General features: G+C 38.8%; 1 protein-coding gene across 6 annotated transcripts in view; it reads left to right on the plus strand.

Moving 5' to 3' along the window:
• ANKRD12 (ankyrin repeat domain 12) overlaps positions 1–17,467 on the plus strand; it is a 186,043-nt gene that overhangs the window by 103,572 nt on the left and 65,004 nt on the right. Inside the window, exon 3 of one of the 6 annotated variants that reach the window (XM_075533028.1) lies at positions 14,575–14,647. The exons of the other annotated variants lie outside the window; for them this stretch is intronic. Coding sequence (XP_075389143.1) covers positions 14,575–14,647 — 73 coding nt within the window. The remainder of the gene's footprint in view (positions 1–14,574; positions 14,648–17,467) is intronic. 6 annotated transcript variants of the gene reach the window in all.

Genomic DNA, 17,467 nt, shown 5'->3' on the forward strand with positions numbered 1-17,467 from the left:
GTCCCCCCAGAACCGTTGGTCCCATTATTTTCTCCTCCACATTGTTTATCCCTTTTATCTTATCTAGATAGACATGCAGAGGTAGGTAGTATTATGTACAAAAACAAGACAGACCAAAACAAAGCAACAAAAGAAAAAACAACTACAAAAGTCAATGATAAAAAAATAAATAAAGTTTATAAATAGTTCCAAGTCTGTTTTCCAGTTGAGTCTAATGGGGTGTCATGCCCTGGCCCCAAAGTTTATTTTTATTATTCCCTGGAACTTCCTTGCTCTGTTCCCCTTGCTTTTTCGCCTCAGTGTGGTGGTGGTGTTATATCAGGTGCAGTTCCCTCACTGTGTTACCAGCATTGTTCCCCTTAGTGCTTTTGGTCAGTGAAGGACGTTGAGTCTTGTAGTGAGGCCAGCCCTATGGTCCTCTCTGTGCTTTAGCTGTTTTGAGTGGGAATATCATCCTCAGGGCTTGGTGGGCCAGGATGTGCTCTACTCTCTCTTCCTTTCCCTTCATTTGCTCCTGTGTGCCCTTATGAGACATGTCCCACTCCTGAGCTGTAGCTTTAGTGCTGTCCTCTGAAGTGAATTCTTTGTCAGGGAGGGGTACTGTCCATGTAGTTGGGATTGGGGCCAGCCCCTCAGACCTCTCTTGGTTCCCTGCTTCATGCCAGTATGCTGCACCGGGTGGAAGTCTGGCCCTTCTTTCCCTGTGGAGGTAAAAACAATATCCTCCCCTTGGGTGGGTTAGTGCCCTGCTCCCTAGCTACCCAGGTCTTTCTCTTTCTTTTTTTACCCCCTCCTTTTTAGTTGGCTAACATATGTACCCCTGGAATTGTTCTGGCCCCTGCCATACTACCTGGACTTCACTTTAGGAATGTTTGTATACAGTAGCTTTTTCCCTATGCCTGTTTTGCATTTTTTAAGCTTACCTCAGCGGACGCATGTTGTACTTGACCTTTGGTGCTTGGCTTACTTCACTTTGCATAATTTCCTCTAGTTCTTCCCATGTGGCGATGTGCTTCATGTGTTCCATTACTGCTTTTTAGAGATGCGTAGTACTACATTGTATGTATGTACCACAGTTGTCTAATCCATTTGTCTGTTGCTGGAAATTTGGACTCCTGCAATTGTGTACTGTGCCACGATGAATATTGGAGCATAGACATCTGGCCATGGATTCTTTCTTGCCTCTTCTGGATATATGACCAGTTAGGGGATTGCTGGGTCATATGGTAGCTCAATTTCCATCTGTTTTAGATATCGCCAAATCGATTTCCATAGTGGGTGTATATACCTATAAGTACACCAGCAGTGGATGAGAGTTCCTCTCTCACCACAGCCCCTCCAACACTTTTTGCTTCCTGATTTTTTTTGAATTGGGATGTCTTTGAAGGTGTTAGGTGGTATCTCATAGTTTTTTTAATTTGCATTTCTCTCATGGCTAATGATCGGGAACATTTTCTCATGTTATTGGCCATCTGGATTTCTGCCCTTGTGAGACTTCTGTTCAGGTCCTTTGCCCACCTCCTCAGTGAGCAATTAGTTTTTTTCTTTTTGGAAGACAGCAGAGTATTTTAGATTTTAGTGATAATACCTTTGTCTGATGTGTCATTGTTAAAGATGTTTCCCCAGTCCAAGGACTTCTTATTACTCCCTTGGTGAAATTCTTTTGATGTACGCAGGTGTTTTATCTTCCTAATATCCCACTTGTCAATTTGTAACTCATCTGTATTTGTGGACTTCCCTGTTTCTGATAGCCTATGTATTCCTTGCACCAAAAGTCTCAGATTTGTCCCAATTCCTTCATTGATGACCCTAATAGTTTAGGGTTGTTCCTCAAGGTTTGTGATCCACCTTGAGTTGTTTTTGTTCATGGAGTGAGATAAGAGTCTTGTTTCATTTTTCTGCAGATCTATATCCAATTTTTCCAGAACCACTTTTTGAAGAGGGCATCTACTTCCCATTTGCTATTTTCGGGGCCCTTATTGAAGATCAGTTGTCAGTATGTTGATGATTTTATTTCTGGAATTTTAGTTCGTTTCCATTGGTCTGAGTATCTGTCATTATACCAGTACCATGCGGTTTTGACAACTGTGACTGTATATTATGTGCTAAAGTCAGATAAAGCAAGCCCTCCTACTGTGTCCTTCTTCTTGAGGAATTCTCTGCTAATTCTGGGCTTCTTCCCTCTCCATATGAAGTTGGTAATCAGTTTTTTCCATTTCTTTGAAGAAATTTGAGGGTAATTATATCGGAATTGTATTAAAATTACTTCATGCCTTGGGCAGAACTGACACCTTTACTATATTCAGTCTTCCAATCCATGAGCATGGAATTGTCTTACATTTTTTTTGAAGTCACTCTTGGTTTCTTATAATAGTGTTCTGTAGTTTCCCTCATACAAATCTTTTGGGGTTTTTTAGTCAGGTATATCCTTAGATACTTCACTTTGTGCTTAGTTATTGTGAGGGGTACCACATTTTGATCCCCACTTCTGTAGTCTTATCCAATGTGTATAGCAATCCGACAGACTTCTGTTTGTTTATCTTGTATCCTGCCACTCTGCCATATTCCTCTATTGCTTCCAGTATACTCCCCTTGTGGAGCTTTTGGAATTTTCCGTATATAAAATCGTATCATCTGCCAATGACAATACTTATACCTCTTATTTCCCCAGGTAAATACCTTTGATGTCTTTCATTCTTGTTTTTCATTCTTGACTATTTTCAACCCTTAAACAAATGCTATCTTGGGGGCAGTTGTCTCTTTGTTGCCCTGTGGTTGGTTTGTTCTGTGTTGTGGTCTCTTGTTTTTTGCTCATTGAGTGCTGATCTTCCCATATTGGGTCGGCAAGGTTTTTTTTGTTTGTTTGTTTTTTTGTAGAGTTAGTTTTGTTTTAATGTATTCTTTGACATTTTACTTGCCTGGGAAGACTCTTACTTCTTCATCTATCTAGATAGATATGGCTAGATAGAGTATTCATGGGTTTACATTATTCATGGTTTCCTCATAATGTCCACTGAGGTTTGAGCATATTCTTATTTGCAAACCTTTATATGTGATTGCCTGTTTTTCCCTACCTGCTCTCATGAGTTTCTCCTTTTCCTTAAAGTTGGATAGTTTAACTATTATGTGCCTTGTTTACTTCTTCTTGGGATTCAGTCTAGCTGGTGTTCTTTCGGCCCCCCTGAATGGTGCCTAGTTTTCATTCATGAAGCTGGGGAAGTTTTCCTCCAAGAATTCTCTAATTATTTTTGCAGATGTCTTCTTTGTTGTGTCTTCCTTCGGTAATCCAATATTTTAATGTTGTTCCTCTTCATAGCATCAGACATAGCTCTTAAGTTTTCTTCAGCTTCTCTGATGATCTTATTAGATTTTTGTTCATGTTTGTTAAAGACTGCTGGGCTGTCCTTGAGGTCACTGGCTCTCTGCCTCCTCCAGTCAGTTGTAATCTCATCCCTAAGCTCTTGTATTTCACTTTGGTATGTGGTCTTTGTCTCCTCTGTCATTTCATCCTTTTTATGTATTGTTTCCTTCATATCCTGTATGACTCCAAGTAGCATTCTGAAAATTTCTTTCTTTGGAAGATCAATGTCTGTTTCTTCTATTCACATTGTTAGGCTCAGGACATCTTCTGCCATTGCCTTTTATATCTCCTGTTTATTCACTGAGGTCTTTGGGCGTGGTTGATGTTTGTGTTGCATTGTTTTAGAGGAGCCAGGTGCCATTTTGCAGAGAGTTGAAAGCACTGGGCTCTTTCTTGGAGACTCAGCAATGCTTCTTCGAATTTCCTGCAGATAATTTCCACTGTGGAGTTGATCTACCGCTTTATCCTCCTGTAGCTTCACTGATCAACCATTATTCTGTTATTTGGAGAGTAAGTTGGATGGTCCTCTCAGGGGACGCTGTGTTTGGGTGGTTGTGGACCCGAGAGGATGGTGTTGCACTGGGTGATCTCACAAGAAGTCATGATTGTGTGGCTCTCAGCAGCTTGTAGCGCCACTTAGGACATCCAGGCAGCCTGCTGCAACAGGGTGCCACAGAAGACAGGAAGAAGATGGATGGGATTTCTCCAGCCACATGTTAAGTACTGCAGAGGGCAGGTGGGTGGTCTGAATTTCCCCAAAGGAAGGAAGGTGGGCTGGATTTCTCTGGGGAAAGGTGGGCAGGCTTTCCCCACCTTTGGATTATGCTGCAGATGGTAGAATTCCCCTAGCTGTGTGGAGGGTAGGTTTAATTGGCTCTAAGCTAAGGGGAGTGGCCTGGGGGTAGGCAGTGGTGTGTGAGATAAAAGGGAAGAGTAAAAAAAAAAGAAGCAAAAAAAATAACAGCCTACTGAGACTGGTGGGAAAGAGGGAAGAGAGAGAAACAAATGTAACATTATAACTGCTCCTGGATCCCTGACCATGGAGCTGGAGGGGTTTAAACCATGCCTGAGGAGCTGGCAAGCTGTAGCTATATTGAGAGAAAACCCTTAGGCCAGCTCCAAATGATCCCAGCCCTGGCCGAGACAGTGGAAGGGCTAAGGGACCCTAGCTGACCCCCACTGTGGTAAGCCAAAAGCCTCCAGTTCCTCAAAACCTAGTGGATCTGTGCCTAATTATCTTTATGATGCTCTTCCTGTGACGGACAGTGTGGAATTTTCCCCTTAGTAACTTTCCTACACTGATTTCATTGGAGTCCCTCTGGTATGTGTTACTTAGTCACCATCTTGATGGAAGTCGTGAAGAAAAGTTTGTGTTATAAATGATGTCAAAATAACTGAGACTTGATCATTCATACTTAAATTGGTACAAAAATCTGAATTTAATTCTAAATTAAACTAAAAACATTTAAAGTAGGGAATGGTAGTAATGGTGTAGTAAACTTTTGTTTGAAATACCTTATTTATACAAGTTATATGATAACCATTTCCCCAATGGTTTAAAAATACACAGTGTTTTTCTTTTTTAGAGAATTATAGCATATTATTACACAAATAAATAAAATAAAAGAATCATCATCTGGCAGGAGGTAGTTTTGTGTTAATACAGGGTATAATACAAAATAAAGATGGTAACACTTAAAATATATAAAGTAAATGTTAGAGAAATGAGGCAAAATACTTGTTGGAAACTTTCATGGATTTTGTTGTTTTTTAGCTAATATAATCCTTTAGGACAAGTCTCGAAATTGTAGGCATTCCATGTGTAACCATTCATGTAGGATGTGGCCAACGTTATACAATACTCAATAAAAAGTCATGCTTTTCCTTAAATTCATAAAGAAGGGAAATGAGTCAATATACTAAAAAAATTAGAAGACACAGAAAACATCTAAAGAAAGAAAACAATTAGTGTAAGACGATTTAATGATATAGCAAAATAGAATAAAACCAGGAGTTGCTTCTCTGAGATCAATTATGTAGACAAACCTCTGATAATCCTAATCAAGGGAAAATTTAGCGAAAATGTATAGACATCATTGGACAAGAAAATGGAGAGAGCTGCAAAAGTAAAATAAATGTAAACTTTAAATACTACATACAGTTCTCACAAAATTTTTTTCAAAGATACATATGAGCAAGGATAAAACCAGAAGACCAACTCACTGCCATTGAGTCAGTGCTGACTTATGGTGACCCTGTAGGACAGGATAGAATTGCCCCGTGATCTGAGGAGAGGGTAACTGTACACCAGAGTAGAAAGCCTTGTCTTTCTTCCTCAGAGCAGCTGGTGGTTTCGAACTACTGACCTTTTGGATTGCAGCCCAATGGTAACCACTGTCTCCAGAGCAGGGACAGGAAGATGAAAATGGAAACAGAAGCAAATACAGGCATTCCAATAGACAGAACTGCACTTTCTGGTCTAATGATTTGCAAATAGTTCCTCCTCCCACTAAACCAGCAAAATCCTGGTATAACAGTAAGAAGGAAGACCTACAGATATCCACAGGACAATCTCCAGTGTAGCCTAATACCTAGCGTGCAGAAGTGCAATTGTCCTATGAAAGTTTTTATTTAAATAGTATTCAGTTTTTCATGAGGCACAAGTGAAGTTGACATTATACACTGTATTGAGACAATTTTTCTGAAAGGCAGTTTTTAGTATGTGCAGGAAAAAAGTGATGTGGTGTCATATCTGCCTCCTCCAGCTTCCCAAAGCTGACTGTCACAGAAGTCAAACATCCCTTCTACCTTCTATCCCCCTTTTTAACCTATTTCACAGGACTCCACTTCTGTGACTGGGTTCTGTAATTCATTTCCGTGTCCACACACAACTCACAGCTAATGCTTGTGATTATGGAGATTATTAGGTAAGTTAACAAGTTCAGATGACCAGGATGCACAACCTCTTCTGAGCCACGCTCAAAGGCAGGCCTCTCAGTCACTGAGTCCATTAGCCTCTGGGAGTTACAAAACTCCTTAAGGGTTGCCAATAAATGCTCAAAAAAAGGCATTCATCTCCAGCTCTCCCGGTTAGGTGCCCGGAGATACTCCACTCTGCAAGCTAGCTTCTGCCCCAAAGCACTCAGCTTTACGTGTTCTCTGGGTTGGGAAGCCCACTGTTCCTGCCTCGTGCTTTGGTTTCAGGCTCTACTGCTGATGTTCCTCTGCCACTCATCTGGTGTGAAAGCTGTCTCCTGAGCAAGGAGGTTGACTGCACAGGGATCTTGGAGTCCAAAAGGATGCTCTCTACTCTAGGTCTTCCTTGCTCTCTTTTATGATAATAATTTTTTGTTTTATTTATATATATAATTTTATTGGGGGCTCTTACAGCTCTTATAATAATCCATACATCACTTGTATCTAGCATACGTGTACATATGTTGCCATCATCATTTTCAAAACCTTTCTTTCAACTTGAGCCCTTGGTTTCATCTCCCCTTTTTTCCCCTCCTTCCCCTGGGCCCTCTCTCTCTTATTGTTAGTGAGATACGGTTCCCCCTCACCCCACTTTCTGAGATTGCTCATTTTATAGCCAGCAGGATGCAATCACAACTGAATCCTATCAATATCTACCCCTGTCTTCGCTTACCCACAGCCATTAGGAAAAGATTGAGGAAGTTACAGAGACTGGTTAGAAGGACCACATTAAATAAGTCATTCACTGCAGACCACTCCCTAGCTCTTCTAATCAGTGTTCCTGTCATACAAGAAAATTGAGCGTCCCCGCTTTACTCATTTTCCTGTGAGCATTCCTATAAAGCTTGTAAGTCAGCCCCTCGTGCATTTATCTCCCCCTGACCTCCCATTGTAGATACCAAATTTCTGAGTTACCCATCCCTAATAATCCAGTACTCTGAGAAGACAAGAATTTTTCACGATGTGAAGAATCGTCTTTTCTGGTAGGAACTTTGACCATAAGCAAAGTCCATTCAAATTTCAGCAGTTTATACCATCTCACAATGTCAGATAACTCTCTTTCCCTGATGGGTCTTGTTCTGATTATATCAGCCCTAGTTATCCAAGGTAGATCATTTGGGAACTACCTCTCTGCACCTCAGCTAAGCTAGCTCCTTCTCATTCACGCTATTCAATTCTAGCCCCCCATGGACTCGGTCATAACTACCCATAGTCTCAGGAATCCATGTAACTCCCTAACTTCAGTCCAGCCAGCCATTTCATCTCTAGCCTCTCCAGAGCAGGTGAATGAGTGTCGTTAGCACATGTCCAAACTCAGCCCCTCTTTTCCCCCCACACTTCCACTCCACCAGTAGACCCAGGTGGCTAACATAACAAGCATACCAGTCTGTCTGCTCACTGGCTTCTTTTAACTTTCAGCTCTAGAAGGGGGCCTTTCCCTGATGGGCACAGACTTTCCCTGCAGGATGCATCCATAACAAACATCTTGCTCAGAAATCAGACCACCACAATGGAAGCCAACTAAGCAAGAGATTTCCAGAATTGCTGCCAGAAGTCCTATCCAAACGTGGGATACAGAATTCTCATCACACTATGATTCTGCAGGCAGGGTTTTAGAATGTATAGCTAGACCGCCAAACCTATTGGTCAGCTAGTTGTGCAGGCCTATCTTGTCATTTTGTTAATCTTACAATAAATGAGATTGTGTTTTATACAATTGAATTTTCTAGATCTCTGATGAATTCACTATGGTTAGCTTTTACTATTCTTATTTGGAAACCATTTAGCTGAAAGCCATTTTTATCATACAGCTTTATATTAAAAACCACCTGAGAGCTCATGAAAAAAGAAGAATGAAAGGCGGGAGTCAAAGAGTGTTCACACAGATAAAACAATTGCTACAAAATTCTAATGCTGGATCTTGTTGAAAATGGGCTTTAAAACGCTCATTTAAAAAGCAAGCAGTGATAGAGCAGTGATAGCTCTAAAATAGCATGGTGGGGGGAAATTAATCTTATGGAATACTGTTTAAGGTAGAAGCACTCTGGTGGTATAGTAGTAGGCGTGCACTGAGATGCTAACCACAAAGTCTGTAGTTCAAACCCACCAGCTTTGTTGTGGGAGAAAGATGAGGCTGTCTACTCGATTTGAAGTCTCAGAAATCCATAAGAAGCAGTTCTAACTCATCCTGTGAGTATGAATCGACTCCATGGCAGTGAGGTATGTTTGTTTGTTCATTTTATAGAACAGTATTTCCCAAAGTGCACAACACTACCACCTGGGCCTGAAGGGTGTTGGAATGATCCAGGAGGCTGCAAAAGCAAATACCTAGACTTTATCCTGAATTATGAATGATGTACAGGGTTTCATGGCTCCAAGGTGGGTGGAAAAATGGCAGGGCACTTACAGCTCTCAAGGTCAGACAACCCATGTGGGGTGGCCCCTGGAGGCTGACACAGTTTCCGTGAAATAGCTGTAAGGAGGAAGGCAAAGTGGCTGAAAAGGAGGCAGTTCCCAGAGCCCCTCACTCTCTTACAAAAGGCCAACCCCCCAAGAAGCTGTCATCAAACCACCACTTGATTACCAGGTTGACTCCACTCCTAGCCAGTAGTGTCGAGTTGAGATAAAATCATCCAACTATCACAAATAATAAAATAATCTACCCATTGGTTAAACCAGCATCTCCCCTCTCCCCCCACCCCCACCTCCAACCCAAATCCACTGCATTTAAGTCAACCCCTTAAGAAATACTGGGAGAGTAGAGGGTGAGTGGGTTGGAAAGGAGGAACTGATTACAAGGATCCACATGTGACCTCCTCCCTGGGAGACGGACTGCAGAGAAGGCAGGAAAGGGAGACTCCGGATAGGGCAAGATATGACAAAATAACAATCTATAAATTATCAAGGGTTCATGAGGGAGGGGGGAGTGGGGAGGGAGGGGAAAAAAGAGGACCTGATGCAAAGGGCTTAAGTGGAGAGCAAATGCTTTGAAAATGATTAGGGCAAAGAATGTACAGATGTGCTTTATACAATTGATGTATGATATGTATGGATTGTGATAAGAGTTGTATGAGACCCTAATAAAATGTAAAAAAAAAAAAAAAAAGAAAGTCGCAGTAGAACTACTCCTTAGGGTTTCTGAGGCTGTGCAAATCCTTGTAGCCTCCTATTTCTCCTGAGGAGGAGTGGTAGTGGTTGATTGATTCAAACTACTGACCTTGTGGTTAGCCCAATGTGTAGTCATTATGCCACCAGGGCTCCTTCATATCCAGTCATAACTGGATATAAAATTAACATTCAGATACCAATACCCTTCATCTACACCAGTTTCCCAATGACATACTATTTCTGATAGTACAAAAAATTGTAATTGCCAGGGGACAGAGTAATTTTTTTTTTTCAAAAGAGAGCAGTAATTCAAATAAGTATGAGAACATCTGATCTCTGCAACCATTTAGAACAGTGGTTCTCAACCTGTGGGTCACGACCCCTTTGGAAGTCAAACGACCCTTTCACAGGGGTCACCTAAGACCATCAGAAAACCCATAATATTTCACAATATACAATCACATATTGTTTTGTGATTAATCACTATGCTTTAGTTATGTTTAATTATGTTCAAATTGTAACAATGAAAATAAATCCTGCCTATGAGATATTTACATTATGATTTATAACAGCAAAATTACAGTTATGAAGTAGCAACAAAAATAATTTTGTGGTTGGGGGTCACCACAACATGAGGAATTATATTAAAGGGTTGCAGCATTAGGAAAGTTGACAACCACTGATTTAAAAGATAAAATAAGTGAGCAGACGTCACTTACAGTAGCAGTGAACATATAAGAATAATCAGTTTCACAATATACTTGAAAATCTAGGACCTCTCATTGTCATCAAGATTTTATTTCTCCAAAAGTTAAGAAATATTAAGTATTGAGATGACCTTTTGCATGACAAAAACACCAAAAGGAGGGAATATAAAGCAATGGGCTAGACCAGGGGTTGGCAAACTGCACCTCAAGAACCACATGTGGCTCTTTCAGTGTGACTGAAGTAAAAACTTAAAGGATATTATTCAGGTAAAGGTGATTTTATTTGCTTTCTACTTGAGCCCCTGGTATCCTCTCCTCATTTTCCCCCTCTCTCTCCTTTCCTCCCTCCCCCATGAACCCTTGATAATTTAAAAATTATTATTATTTTGTCGTAGCTTACATTGTCCAACGTTTCCCCTCACCCACATCTCTGCTGTTCTTCCCCCAGGGCGGAGGCCATATGTAGATCCCTGTACTCTGTTTCCCCTTTTTTCCCCACCTTCCCTCCACCCTGCCGGCATCACCATTCTCACCACTGGCCCTGAGGGGTTTGCCTCAGGTCTCGCTGCATTTGTAAGGTAGAATTGGGCTCATCTCAGTTCTTGGTCATATGCTACTTCCTAAAATACCTGAATGTCAGTCAATTATTTTTATATAGTGACAGTTTTCTGTCTGTCTTCTTATAAATCATCCAATACTTTGCCCATAGAATTCTTCAGAATCGCAATACAAGGTTTATAGTTTCCTCCAGTTCATTGTGCTTGTGAAGTTCTGAGTAAGTTCTCCTTTGGCTTTTCAGCTGCACACTTCATCGTGTCATTTTACTTTTTCTCCTCCAGTCACCTTTGAAAATCTTGTATTCAGCTTTGACTTCGCTGTTTGTTCCACTCAAGAGCAGGTTTCAAGAGGCTCTTCTGACAGTCATTTGGTTCTTTTCCCACTTGTCTGACTCTTTAATCACCTTTTGCTTTTTCATATATGACTCCCTTGAGACCATTCCACAAATCATCTGGGTTTTGGTAATTAGTGTTCCATGTGTCAAATCCATTTATGAGATAGTCTCTATTCAAGGAAGATACACTTTTTCCGGTAGGTTGTACTTTGGATCTCATGGGCATGTTTTAATTTTTTTCAGCTTTAACTTGAATTTGCTCAGGAACCAATGATAATCTAGTCTGCAGTCAGTCCCTGACCTTGTTTTAACTGATGATATTGAGCTTCTCCATGTGTCTTTCCACAAATAAATAAATACATAGAAATAAATTCTGTATATTCCATCTGTCTTATTTATGCTGTTATAGAAAAATATTTGCAACGAGTAAAAAATTTGTCTTACCAACGAGTGCATAAGTAAATGTAGTGAAGAAAGCTGATGGTGCCCAGCTATCAAAAGATATAGCATCTGGGGTCTTAAAGGCTTGAAGATAAACAAGCGGACATCTAACTGAGAAACAACAAAGCCCACATGGAAGAAGAACACCAGCCTGTGAGATCACGAGGCGTTGAAACAATCAGGTATCAGGCATCAAAGACAAAAAAAATCATAGCATTGTGAATGAGGGGGAATGCAGAGTAGGGACCCAGGGCCCATCTGTGCGCAATTGGACATCTCTTGCAAAAGGGTTGCAGGGAGGAGACGAGCCAGTCAGGGTGCAGGGTAGCAATGATGAAGCATACAACTTTCCTCTAGTTCTTGAATGCTTCCTCCCCCCACTATCATGATCCCAATTCTACCTTACAAATCTGGCTAGACCAGAGGATGTACAGTGGTACAGGTAGGAACTGAAAACACAGGGGTCCAGGACAGATGAACCCCTCAGGACCAATGGTGAGAGTGGTGATACCAGGAGGGTGGAGGGAGGTTGAAGAACAAGGAGGGAACAGATTACAAGGATCTACAGATAACCTCCTCCCTGGGGGATGGACAGAGGAGAAGTGGGTCAAGGGAGACATTGGATAGTGTAATATATGACAAAATAATAATAATTTATAAATTTTCAAGGGTTCATGAGGAGCTGATACCAGGGGCTCAAGTAGAAAGCAAATGTTTTGAGAATGATGAGGGAAACAAATGTATAAAAGTGCTTGACACAATGGATATATGTGCGGATTGTGATAAGAATAGTACAAGCCCCCAATAAAATGATTTAATTAAAAATAATAATTAAAATTTTAAATCTCTTTTTGAAAAAGAGATTTGTCTTGCAAAATTCTATCACTCAATCTCTGACATTATTTCTATCACCATGACCATATTTTCTAACTATCTGTTCTATTTTGTTTCTGACTTTTGTATTCTAATCACAGTAATTATCAAAGCATCTTGATTGCATGCTTTATCAATTTCAGACTACAGAAGTTAATAAAAACCTTTTATTTCTTCATCTTTGGCATGAGTAGTTGGTTGCATAAATTTGAATAATAATCACATTAGCATTTCTTGTAGGTGTATGAATATTTTGCTATCACTGACAGCATTGTACTTTAGAATAGATCTTCACTTGTTCTTTTTGATAATCAATGCAAAGCCATTACTCTTCAGTTTGTTATTTTTGACAGTGTAGACCATTTGTCCGATACAAAATGGCTACTAACAATCTATTTCAGCCTAAAATACCAATCTTTTTGCATTTACCAACCTCCATTTTTCCTAGATTCACACTTCCCATATGTCATGTTCCAGTTATTTGTGGATGCTTGCAAGTGTCTCTTATCAAATGCAGATTCCTGAAACTCAGCTGCATCCACATCATTAAGATTGACTCTCCTTTGACAATGCAGCTCTTCTCGGTGGTATTTTCAGTGCCTTCCACCCTGAGGTGCCCAACATAGCAGACAATGATCTGGTTTTTACTGACCTGTTTCTTCAGCCATGTCCTGCTTCCTACTCTTGTCTTCCTTGGGCTGAAAGCCCTACTGAACCTGTTGACCGTGGGTGACCCTGTTGGTATTTGAAATACCAGTGTCATAGCAACACATAAGTCACCACGGTTATTGCACATCCATGTTTATTTAATCCACTGTGCTCTTCTCCAACCTTTACCACTCCTGCAAAACTGTTTTTACTAAAGATCACAAATTAACAAACTGGCAGATCTATGGAGCTGCATTTTAGTTGTTGTATTTTCTATTTCTAGGTATTTTCTATTTCTATTTCTATTTTTGGCAAATTGACCAGGTTATTCTTCCTAAATTTCTCCTTTTTTTAATTTCTGAAACTACGTAATTCTCTTGTAGCTTTTACTGGCCTCCCAAAATAAATGTTCCCTCTCAATCCTTTGATAATTTCATATTTATTCTTTTGGAGCCCTGGCCGTTTAATGAGTGAGGCTGTTCATTATAAGGTGAGCAATTTGAAACCACTAGCTGCTCTGTGAGAGAAAGACAAGGCTTTCTGTTTCCATTAAAAGTTACCGTCTCTGAAACCTACAGGGACAGTTCTATCCTGTGTTACAGTCTAATCAACCTGGTGGCAGTCAGTTTGGTTTGAGTTTTTAGTCTTCATTTCCTCTCACACACTCCAGTATTGGATTTTCCTAAGATTTTACTTTCTGGCACCTCATGCCACTTGTTCTCCTAGATAAAGTTTGCCCATAGTCACGGTTTTAACTAGCAGCTGTATTTTGAAGTCCAATTATTTATCTCTATCCCTGACCTTTGTCTTAAGGCTTAGATTTAAACAAGGGAGCTTCAAAAAGTTCGTGGAAAAGTTCATTCTCTTTTAATGCCACTGTGCATGTACTTTTAACCCCCCCTCATATATTTAGTTGCCCTCTATACCACCAGTTAGACTTTCCACAGGAATTTCTAAAATGACTGTACCAAAGTGGAACTACTTTTCTCTACCATTCATGTTCCCCTAATTCAATCAGTGATATTATCATCTAGCTATGAATATTTTATACTTGGGAGAGACAACCCTGTGTGCCCAATTCCTCCTTTTCTTTAGGCTCGGTTATTCAGCAACTGTTTTTGACCACTTTATTTGTTAATTATCATTTAAGCACTGAAGATATGGCTTAATAAGGAAAAAGAAACAAACACTATTATCCACTAAGCTTTGTCTATTTCTACTTTCAAAATAATATGGAAGTCCATCTTACCAGTTGCAAACTGAGTCCTTTGACCATCTTTGTGCTGTATGTAATCAGGATTAGAATATCTGAAATTTTATTATCTACCATGAAAAAGTAAGAAATACTATTAGAAAAGTAGAATTAAAAATAATATTTTAATTCATTTTTTATTTGTCATTTTGACCAACTTGTTATTTTTAAAAGTGCTATACAAAGTACTCCCACAGAAAAAGGGTATCTCATTTGAATTTAAATGTTTAATGAGAGCAGAACACATCTATAACTTTTTGATCTTCACTAATCCTGATTGTTTCCTATGTTCATCAGCTATGTATTGATTTTTCAGAATATTTATTTGGTGAACGTACCTGAATTATTACTTGATCAAAGTCCCTCAAGAAATGATGCAAAAATTATCAGTAAGTATCATGCAAAGATTTTGGAGTTGCTAAAAGACTGATAAAAATACCCAAAATGTATCATTTATTTTAAATGAGGTCCTTGTTAGACTTAATTTTATCAAACTTCACTGAATCTAAATTCAGAACTTAACTACTGTTTTATATTTAACTGCTCATGTAGATATTTTTATATAGACAGCCTGATAATATTGTAATCAATTACGGTATATCATGTCATCCATGTGACAGATACACTTTAAGTGCTGCACATGCAGTCTATAGCCACGGCTATGAGTTTCAAAGCTTAATAAATTGGGAGTGAGTTAGAGGGCATTCTAGTGTAGATGTCTCAGTTAAGTGTATTTCGTTGGGCATTGTACTTTATGTGAGTGCTACACACAGTAGCTGCCCTACAAAGTGTCTCATGTTTTCAAGGTAAGGAGTATCTCTTGGAATGCAAACCAGCACACTTCTTTCATTAAAAATGTTTCTGTGGAAACATAGCAGCTGCGTATCTAGTGACCAATTGTAGGTACTAGTCTTACTACTTAGATTGTTTTATAAACAATTTTAAAAGTTCCATTTTCAAAAGAACTAGTCACCTTATTCTTTACCAATAATCAGGCCTTATTTATTAAGAAGCTACTACGAACTTGCTCCTTATGGTATGTACACTAGCCACAGAGTCTGCGACACAACAGGAGATTTTAAAGACAATGATTGATTATTACCCCCTGGTATTTACTGAGTGCATTTCTTTATCATAGAAGAGGCAAAATCGCCAATAATTGGAAGACTTCATGTTTCATTGTTAAAATAGCAAATTGTACTACTATAAATGTTATCATAATTTATAAAATGTATCTCCTCAGTTTTGTATTCCAGGAACTATGAGAATATGACTACTGGTCCATGCACATATGGAATTAAAGCAGCTAATGACTAAGGACTATGCATTGTCTTGTTCTGTTATGATAGGTCACTGCGAGTCAGAACTGCCTTGACAGCACCTAATAGCAACTGGGAAGATTCTTTTTTTAAGTATTTAAATAAAAATATACAAGAGTTAATAGTTTAATCATAAATAGGGAGAAACCTCACCCTAGAAAGTTCTAAAGCAAACTTTCGTACCTTAGAAATATATAAACTATTGAAACATTATATGGTGTTTTTAAAAGATGTCTCTCTATATATAATGTCCAAAGATATATTTAATCACTAGGCCTTTAGGTTGGATAGTTTTATTAAACACAAAGAGTTTGCTTGTTAATATACCTTTATTTAAAGTCTTATGTTTATCATTTAAAGTTAAAATGTTAGGAGTATTTTAGTTTTCCTGTTTCCTAGATGACATGCTTTATAACTTCTAGTGTATTCATTTGATAGTAGGAATGGACTTAACATAAAAAATTACCATCCATTTATAGCCCGACAGCATTATTTTACATAATCAGAACTGTTAGCAATCCCCTTTATTAAAACTGTTGTAGAATTGTCGAGTAACAGAAAACACCATGTCAGATTTCCAGCACTTTTTTTCACATAAGCCTGTGCAATGGCAGTACTTGGGAGAAATGAAATAAACACTTTATGTATCCATTAGATACATTCAACAGCACATTGTAAGCAATGACACTTCTAGAAGACCACTTAATGACCAATTCCATTACAGAGTTCATTTTGTCTGTGTATGATATATATATAGTACTTTACAAAAGGAATTCTAAATTTTTTAAGCTTTTTTACAAATACTTTTATTTGGGGTTCTTAAATCTCTTATCACGATCCATACATTCCTTCAGTGTTTTTTAAACTTTTTAAAAATAAGTATAATCAACTTGCTTTTCTCTGAATCTTAAGCAAATGAAATCTATACAACACTCATATTTGAAAATCAGTACTTTTAAATCAATACAGACTTTTACCATGTGGTTTAAGTGAGCAAATTGTATCAACCTCGATTTCTAAAACTTAATATTTAATTTCATGTGAAATATATTTTAGAGGGAGTAGAAAATAATAAATACATATCTATGTATAATATCATATATATACAAAAGTATACATGTCAAATGGGGGAAATTAAATACAAACACTTAAATTACTATAAAAATTCAATCTTTAAGCCAAACCAACTGTCTTTGAGTGAGTCGATTCCAGTTCATAGCAAGCAGACAACCTCATCTTTCTCCCAAGGTGACACTGGTAGGTTAGAACCACCAACCTTGTAAGTAGTCCAACAGTTACCTGAGAGCACCAACAGGTCTCCTTTCTATAAAAATTACATAAGTTCTACATTCCTACTTGATTTGCTTATGGAACATAAAATAAATAAACAGCAAATTGTGGTTTTAGATTAGGCTCTTCGTGAAGGTCTGTAAATCGGCGGTTCTCAACCTGTGGGTCGCAACCTCTTTGGGGGTTGAACGACCCTTTCACAGAAGTTGCCTGATTCATAACAGTAGCAAAATGACAGTTTTGAGGTAGCAATGAAAATAATTTTATGGTTGAGAAGGGTCACCACAATATGAGCAACTGTATTAAAGGGTCATGGCATTAGGAAGGTTGAGAACCACTGCTGTAAATGAACATATTAAAGAAGCTTAGTCTTTAATTTTGTTACATGAGATAATAAAGCTCAAATGAAAAAAAAACCTCACTGCTATCGAGTCAGTGTTCACTCATATTGACCCCCTGTGGGTTTCAGAGACGTTAACTATTTACAACCCAATCTTTCTCCCGTGGAGCTGCTGGTGGTTTCGAACTGCCAACCATGAGGTTTTCAGCCTAAAGTGTAACTACTACACCATCAGTAAATACCTCTCTTTGCAGTTCATA

This window comes from Tenrec ecaudatus, chromosome 15 (assembly GCF_050624435.1).
Source record: "Tenrec ecaudatus isolate mTenEca1 chromosome 15, mTenEca1.hap1, whole genome shotgun sequence".
In the NCBI taxonomy this organism is placed as follows: domain Eukaryota; kingdom Metazoa; phylum Chordata; class Mammalia; order Afrosoricida; family Tenrecidae; genus Tenrec; species Tenrec ecaudatus.